The sequence below is a fragment of the Crocodylus porosus genome, unplaced genomic scaffold (genome assembly GCF_001723895.1).
Source record: "Crocodylus porosus isolate Cpor-Errol unplaced genomic scaffold, CroPor_comp1, whole genome shotgun sequence".
NCBI lineage: Eukaryota > Metazoa > Chordata > Crocodylia > Crocodylidae > Crocodylus > Crocodylus porosus.
The window spans coordinates 2,142,457-2,150,559 of record NW_017728919.1 but is presented as its reverse complement, the minus strand read 5'-3'; the positions used below and the strand labels follow the sequence as shown (position 1 = coordinate 2,150,559).

The following is an 8,103-nucleotide window of genomic DNA, read 5'->3' as shown; positions in this document are numbered from 1 at the left end:
CTGCTGCGGCGCTTCTACGCCCTGCAGGGCGAGCGGGCGGAGGCCTACCGCCTCCTCGAGGCGTGAGTACCGCCCCACGCGGGAGCGCGCGGCGGGGAAGGGGTGCGTCCCGCGCCCCGGGTCGGCGGGAGAGGACCCCACGCGCGGGCGCCGCCGCGGGCACCTGAGCCGCAGCCGGGGCGGCTTACTCCCCGGGGCCCGGCCCGGGCTCTGAACCCCACGCGGCCCGAGCCCCCGGCCGGCCAGCGGGCGCTAAGCTGGGGGCCTGCTAATAATCCACGGTAACAAGCCCCCTGGGGGAGGCAGCCAGCGGGGGTGACGGCTGCTAATTCAGCAACGCTGGCAAAAGGCAGGAACAGGAAAATACCTCGAACCTGACTGCAGCCCCCCAGCGTGGGGGAGAGGGCTCCGCTCCTCGTGTGCCCTCGGAGGGCTAAGCCCTGCTCTTGCTGGCGCCGCAGGGGCCGATGGCCCACGCTGCCTGGCCCCAGCCAACTCGGCTTCATCAGCCCCGCTGCACAGGGTTGGGAGCGGGGGCCTGGAAGGGCTAGGGGAGGTGCCCAGGGTCACACGGGGAGGTGGTGGCAGAGCGAAGGTTTGAGCCCAGCTTGTTGCAGCACCACCATCCTCCTGCATCCCGGCCTTTGCTCTGCAGGGCCGTCGATGGCTTGCCAAGGAAACGGGCTCTTCTGGCCTTGGGGGGAGGCCTTGCCAGCATCTGACTGTTGTCTCCCCCACCCCGACTCGCAGGGGGCACCAGGCGTACCTGAGCAGCGCGCCGCACTACAACTTCCTGTGCTACCGCCAGCTGGTGCACGAGATCACGGTGGCCTTCAGCGGCATCTCCAGGGAGATCCTGCAGATCAAGGGGCGGCTGCAGGAGCAGCACGGGCGCCCGGAGCTCGCCCAGCACCTGGCCAGAGTCCAGCAGAAGGAGCAGGAGAAGCTGGAGCTGGTGAGGCGCCACGTTCCCCCCCCCCCGGGCTGGGGCAGCAGCAACGCAGCCTCCCTGCCAACCCCATCTTTGGGCTGCTGGGCTGAGACCCGCTAAACTCATCTCACGCAGGGCAGCAGCTTCCATCACTGCTAGGCGGCTGCAGGAGCCCGGCAGCGATCCGGGCCCTGAGGTGCCCCGAAAGTAGGCGTGGCTGGGGAGGGGAGGCGCGGTGCGGCGCTTGCCCAGGTGCTGGGGTCAGGAGGCACTGCCCCGCCTCAGCCCATTTGGCACCAGCCGCGCTGCCGGCGAGGTCAGGGTGATGCTGAATCTGCTCGACTGCCAGCTCCTGCCGACAGACCCCATCCTGCAGCACCTGGCTCCTCGGTCCACGGGACCCTCCCCACCCCGCCTGCAGGCTCGGGGGCCGGGTGCTGCAGCTTCCTTGCTGCGGGCAGCTCAGTCTCCTCTGCCTCGTCCCTGCAGACGGCCCAGCTGCAGCTCGCCAAGCAGAACGCGCAGGACCAGCCCGGGCTGGAGGCTCATCAGCAGGAGGTGCGGGAGCTGAAGCACAAGTAAGTGCTGGTCCCACCCGGCCCGGGCCCCTGCGTCTCCACCGCCCCGGGGCAGGGGCGCATGGCTGCTCAGCAGCGTGGGCCCCTCCAGCCCGGGTGACGTGCGTGCCCGACGGGGCGGGCCAGGGCGAGGGAGGCGCGAGCTTCCTGCCGGGCCTCCCAGGGCTCGGGTGGGGGCGGGCGGACTTGGCATGCGCTGCGCCAGGGCCTGGCAGCCCCTTTATCATCGCTGCGCTGTGGGGCTGGAGCGGGGGGGAGGAGAGCGCCTCCCCCAGCCGTGCCCCCACCCCGCGCCAGGGCTCAAGGAGACCCAGATGGGGCCTTCAAAAGCGCGGTTGTCTGTGGCCCCTCCGGATTGTTTAGCGATGCTGCCTGGCTCTGCCGCCGCCCGCCTCTCCCGGGCCGAGTGTTTCATAAACAGCACGGGGAGCGCGAGGCGGCCGAGATAATACGCTCCATATGGGCTTTATTTATAGTTTCCATCCGCTCTCCTAGGCTAATTAAAACCATTGAGGCAATCAGCGAAATTCTCCAGGACCTCAAGTACGATTCGGAAGAAGCTGAGTGATGGGTCTCCCCGTGGGAATGGCTGCAGGAGGCGGGGAGCCGGAGCGGGCGGGGGGGGGCTGCGCAGGGCACGCCGCAGGCTCTGCAGCCTCGCCGGCCCCCGCTTGCCGCGCAGCACCGAGCGGCCCCCCTTCAGCCGCGCGGGAGCAGGGAGCCAGATGGGCAGCGTGTGCAAGGCCTTGCCCCGAGTGCTGCGTTGCTCTTGGCAGCTCGCGTGTGTCCATGAAGGGAGGGCTCCACGCTCCGCCTCTCCGCGGGGGCTTCTGGGGTGGCCACAGCCAGGCCTGCGGGTCTGGGGGTGCATCACAGAGCATCCCAGTGCCTGCTGCTGAGACGGGCTTTGACGTCCTCGTGGTCTGCGCAAAGCCCACCTTGGACCCCTGATTCAGCCCTGACTCTTGCCTCCCTTCCCCCTCACGTCTGCCAGCTGCAAACATGGCCTCAGAGCCCCGGTGCTGTTCAAAAAGCCCGTCTGAAGGATCTGGGGCTTGTCCGATGCCCTGGCTGCTGCTTGCCCCGGGAGCAGGAGGGCTCTGCCCAGGCAGCGCCAGGCGCTTGTTCCGCACTGTGGGCACGTGCCCGGCGGGTTTGCTTCTGCTGTGCCGGGACAGTTTGTCCTTCAATAAAACCTTTTGCTGGGCTCCGAGTCGCTGCCGCCTCTCCTTTTGCAGTGACCAGTGGTGCTGGCTGGCGCGCTGGGTGCCTGGGTCCCACCCCTGGCTTTGCTGCCCGTTTGCTCTGCATCTTTGAATGAGCTGCACAGGTCGTTGCCCGTGCTCCCCCGCCGGGCGCTGCGCAGCACGGCGCGGCCCCTGCCAAGAACGCGGTGGCCCGGCGGCAGACGCTCGCCTGCCCCACGGGCTCTGCTTACTCACCGCTGCCCTGCCGGGCTCCCCAGCCCCTGCTCCAGGGCAGGGGGGGTCTGCTGCCTGCCACACACAAGGGCCAGCACGGAGACCAGAGGGATCAGCTGGGGACAGGAAGGGGCTTGTGCCTGCAGCTTTTCCAGGGGCATCAGCCCTGCGCGGGATGGGGGGGAGCAGGAGTCTTCCCCCTTCCCTGGGTCCAGGAGTCACCCCCCGCCGAATACGTCTCTGGCCACCTGGGAGCTGCACAGAGCCCCGGGCCCTGGTGCGGGTGCAACGTATCCGATTGCAGCAGAGCAGCCCCTGGCCCAGGCTCTGCTTGGAGCTGCCAGGAGCTGCAGCCGCAGCTGGAGATCCTCTCGCAGACTCGCTGGTGTTAGGCGCGTTCGGTTCAGGGCGTTCTCCTTTCCCGTGCGGGGCCCAAGCCGCCGCTCCCAGGGGTGGCTGGATGGGTGAGCAGCGCCAGCACTTGGTCCCGTCAGCCCAGCTCATCCGCACACTTCCAACAATGCTCGCGCGCACCTCCCTGCCCTGCAGCCGTGCGCCAGGCTCCCTGGCCGATGCCCTTGGGATCGCTGCCTGAACCCCCCTGGGCCGTGGGCCCTGTGAGCACCGCGGCCTGCACCTGCTCTCGAGCCAGCAGGCGGGCCACGGACCCGCGCTCCCCACCCAGAGCGACGTCAGCTGCTCCAGTGCGTTGCCAGTGGTGGGGTCTGCGCCAGGGCCCCCCAGGCCCCCCAGCTGGAGGAAGAGCGGCTGGTGCGGGTCTGGGGACGCCAGGCTGCGGCGGGGCTCACGTCTGCATGGAGCCACTGAAAGGACCCGCGGAGCCAGTGCTGGGCCCGGCGCCGGCCACTGAACCAGGTCAGTCTCCAGCCATGCCAAACCCACAGCACCAGGCGTGCCTGCGTGTGGTCGTGCCTCCCCCGGGCCAGCACCTTCCCCTGAGCCGCCTCTGCTGCTAGCCAGGCCAACTCTGCTTTTCTGACTGTTTTTTTCCCTTTATTAAATACAAGCGCGGGGCTCGCACCCAGGTGCAGGCAGGCTGGCACGGCCCCGACGGCTGGAGGCCAGGCCCGCTGGGGGACCAAGGAGAAGCTGCCCTGATCCTGGACCCATGGGCCTGTGTCTGGTTTGGCTTCTATGGTTGGCGGTCAGAGGGGCGGCTCCCCAAGCCCTGCTGGCTTCGTATCACCGGGGGATGCAGCGGTGGGGGCTGGGGGTGAGCGCATGCAGCCTCTACGTGTGGGCCCTTGGCCACTTTCCAAGCTGGCCGGGCTGCCAGCCAGCTCTGCCCGCTCAGTGTGGCCCCCTGCTCTGCCCCACAGGGACCCCTGGCAGGGCAAGGCCACTGCTCCAGGAGGGTCTGGCTAAGACCCATCTAGCTCGTCTGCCCCCAGGCACGGAGCAGCAGTGCCCAGCGGCTGCGAACGCCACGGCGGGTCCCAGGTGGCTCCAAGGTCCATGAGGACCCCCATCCCCTGGGATGCTTTCTGGTCCGCTGGGCGCCTGTGGCCAGCAGCCCCCAACCCAAATGTGCCAAGATGCCCCAGGCCAGGCTGTGCAAGGGCAGCTCAGCCGGCCCCCACTATGCTGGGTGCACAGAGACATTCTGCCCCCAGCTCCCCCCCAGGCCCGAGAGAGGGATCCCGTCCACCTCGGAGGTCTGGGGTGAAGCAGGGGAGCATCACCCAGCAGGGATGGGGGGCTGCACCGCTGACCCCAGCCCTCGCGGGGAGCAAGGCGGGCGCTGGGGGGATGGAGGGAGGCCTGGGGGAGCAGTCCAGAATCCAAGGCTGTTTCTTCCTGTCCTCGCTGGAGAAGTGATGGGGGGCCTCCCCTGATGCCACGGCTGGGGCTTTGGTCCTGCACGGGGAGACCACTGATCTGGCCCCGCGCTCCCGCACCACTGCCAAATGTGGCGGGGGCTACAACTTATCGCTGGGTAGAACCTGGAAGAAGAGCACAGCCCAGCTGCAAGCAGAGCGAGGGCGAAGCCAGGACCCCCCTGCCCTGCTGAGACCCCGGCCTGTCGGCCTGTTTGCCCTCCGGGGCCTGTAAAGCCAACGGGCCGTGTCTGCTTCATCCCGTAACCCAGAGCGCGGGACGCTGGGCTGGCAGCCACGTGGGCGCAGGGGGGTTTGGCACGGGCTCAGGCCCCGCTTACGACGTCTCCGGGAGGCCCGGGCCGCATCCCAGCGTGGGGCCCGGCTCCCCCGGGCGCCCTGCCGTCCCCAGCTTGGCTCAGCCGGTGCTCAGGCTCTGCACCGCCCATCCAGACACCTGGGGCACGTGGCCCTCGCAGCCAGGTGCTTGCCTGGGGGAGCGGGCCAGGGGCCCCCTGGGAAGGGGCATGGGAAGCTGCCCCCCTGCACCTCTGGTCTGTCCTGGGGAGGGCTACACAGCGCCCGGTGGCCTGGGCTGGGGGGGCACAGGCTTTCCCAGGGGTGCTGGTGGCTGGGCCCCTTGAAGGATGCTCTGTAAATGTTGCAGCCTGGGCGCTCTCCACAGCGGGGCCCCCGGCCCATCTGCAGAGCTGGGGCTGGGGAAGCCTTGCTCCAAGACCCCTATGCCCCCTCAGGGCAGCTCCCGGGGCAGACAGCGTACCTGCTTGGGGGGTTTGCTGACAGCAGCCCCGCAGGCGAGGGAGCTCTGCACTTCCCAAGCTGGGCGCCCTGTCTCAGGGTCTCCTCTGGGGGTAGGGGCCCGTGCTGCCCAGGTCCGAGGCTCTCCACCCGCCCGCCGGCCCCCCGAGGTAAGAAAGAATCAGCGAAGGGTCCTTACCTACCTGGTTCCGTGTTTTGTGCGATTTCTGCAGCCAGACGCGCCACTGGTCGTACAGCTTGATGCTGAGGTTGGAGCAGCCGTAGGCGTGCTTCTTCACCCAGCCGAAGAACTGCTTCAGCTCCCGCCGCAGGGTGCTGTTCTGCTCCCCGCTCTTGGGGTCGCACACGCCGGGGATCCTCTCTGCACGGGGGGAAGGGAAAGGGGTCAGCGCGGGGTCCCAGGGGACGGGGCAACCGGTGTCGGGGGGGTAGACATCGCCTGGGTAGGCTGGGTCGGGTCTCGAAGCGAGCTCTGTGTCTGCACGTAGGCGCCTGGGCAAGTGCTCCCTGGCTGAGGCTCCAGCTCTTGCTGGGCTCACGGAAGGGGCAGGCCGGGGCCGTATCCAGCTCGGCCGTGCCCCAGCCTGGCAGGATGCACGAGCCCTTGGCAGCTCGGGAAGGACCTGCACCTGCCGATCGGGGCAGGAGCAGATGCCCGGGCAGGCGTGACATCAAAATCACGTCATAAATAACGGTGGGGGAGCCGCGGGGCTGAGCTGGCGCGCTTGGCCGGAGGCCGCGAGGCTCGCTCGCTCCCTGCTGGGAAACAAGAGCTCCAAATTGGCTCCCGCGCAAGAAATCCAGGTGCCGGGCACACCCGGGCCAAGGCAAGGAACAACCTCTCGGCACGTCCCGCGCTCGCGGGAAGGGGGAGCGGTGCCGGCCATGCCAGGACCCCCCCGCCCCTCCGCCACCCCCCAGCACCAAGGCGGAGTGCAGCAGATTTGCATATGGCGCAGGATGAATCGCGGCCGGGAACGCTAATCTAATTACAGCCAGAGCCAGGGGCGGGGGCGACCCGACTGCAGCAGCTGGAGGGGCGCCAGGCCCCCCGGCACGCCACAGGGAGCTCCGGCTCCAGGCGAGCCCCCTGGGGGGCGGCCGGGGGAGGCTCGGGGCCGGACTTCCGGCCCTGCTCCCACGCTCCCCGCCCCAGGCGGAGGGAAGTGGAGGAGGAGGGGCTGCGCAGGCCCTCGGGCTCCCAAGACCCCGACCGCGTGCGAGCTGGGGGCCGGCACGGTGGGCGCCGTGGCTGGCGTGAGGTGGGCTGCTCCGCTTTCTGTCACCAGCTGCGGTGCCCACGGCCGGGCCACGGGGCAGGGGGCGTGGGTGTGATGCGGAGTCCTTGCAGGACTAACCCAGCGCCACCCTCGCCTGGGCGCCCGCGTGCAGGGACCGCTGCCGGGGGAGCTGGGCACGCCTCTGTCCCTCGCCTCCCAGCCAGGCCCCGTGGCAGCTCGTCCCCCCACCAAATCGCCGCGGGGCTGCGCTGCTCGCCACTCACCGCTCCGCGGGGTCGAAGCTGCCGTGGGGTTGCTCCAGTCGCTCCAGATCCCGGACTTCTTCGAGCCGTAGATCCCGAAGGGGTTGCACCGGACCTGGACGAAGTAGACGGTGCCGGGCCGCAGCCCCGCCAGGCGGCACGATGTCTGGTTCCCCACGTCGTCCACCACCTGCCCGGGGGCAAAGGGCAGGCCTCAAGCTCGGTACCGCGTGGCGTTGCCACCACCACGCGCGGTGCCGGTGCCCCGAGCGCGTCTGCCGCAGCAGCCCGTGCTGGCCCCCGGCATGCCCGCTCTCTGCACCGTGCCAAGCCCAGGCAGTGCCACAGAAGCCGGGGCTCGGGGCTCTCCTCTGCAGCCCCTCGAGGTTCCCGGCGCCCCAGGAGGCACGGCCCCGACTCCAGTAGGTGCGAAGGGGCGGGACGATGGCCAGGAGCCGAGCCAGGTGTCCAGGCGCCGGCACCCCACACCCACCTTCCACTCCGAGCTGTCCTCCACCCGGTATTGGATCTGGTACTTGGCTTGGAAAAGGAAATCCTTCAGGGCTGGCGGGGAGCTCCAGCGCACGCTCAGCTGGTCCTCCAGGTCCCCGACTCGGCTCACGTGCACGTCCGTGGGAGGGTCGGTCGTGACTGCGAGCAGGAGGGGAGAAGCGAGGAGACACGTAAGCACAGGCAGGGTGGGGGGATGATAGGGACGGGCTTCCTGGCCCCCGCGCCCAGCTGTAGGTCGGGGTGCGCGCAGCCAGGTGGCAGCTGTGCCGCACCGCGCGCTCCGGCCGGCCGCCCGTGGGGACGGGCCTGGGACCGGATCGGGTTTCTCCGGGGGGGAGGCTTTTAGGCGGGAATCTGCACTTGTCACCAGTTCCTTTAACACCCCGGGCAGAACGAGGTGTAAAGTGGAAAAGCATCTCGTGTCCAAGTTCCTGTCCCGTTTTCATGGCAACCGGAGCACAGAGGGGGACCTCTCGGGTCGCAGCCGCCAGCTGCACCAGCTCCGGCCGGGGGGTGCATCCTGCCAGCGAACCCCCCCGCCAGCGTGCGCCGAGCCGCC

The 8,103-nt window shown here is 69.5% G+C and overlaps 2 protein-coding genes across 2 annotated transcripts in view; one reads left to right on the top strand and one right to left on the bottom strand.

The window, feature by feature from the left end:
- CUNH19orf60 (chromosome unknown C19orf60 homolog) lies at window positions 1–2,720 on the top strand (the record flags this gene model as incomplete). Its single annotated transcript, XM_019538440.1, has 4 exons — window positions 1–62; window positions 751–955; window positions 1,421–1,509; window positions 2,005–2,720. Coding segments are annotated over 4 exons (429 nt in total), but the record flags the coding sequence as incomplete, so codon positions are not given.
- A 1,211-nt stretch (window positions 2,721–3,931) lies between these two features.
- Window positions 3,932–8,103, bottom strand: part of CRLF1 (cytokine receptor like factor 1) — a 9,886-nt gene continuing 5,714 nt past the window's right edge. The window contains exons 5-8 of the mRNA XM_019538439.1: window positions 7,525–7,682; window positions 7,053–7,221; window positions 5,731–5,909; window positions 3,932–4,894 (exon numbers count right to left, since the gene is read on the bottom strand). Of these exons, the coding sequence (XP_019393984.1) occupies window positions 4,871–4,894; window positions 5,731–5,909; window positions 7,053–7,221; window positions 7,525–7,682 (530 nt within the window). The 3' untranslated portion in view covers window positions 3,932–4,870. The remainder of the gene's footprint in view (window positions 4,895–5,730; window positions 5,910–7,052; window positions 7,222–7,524; window positions 7,683–8,103) is intronic.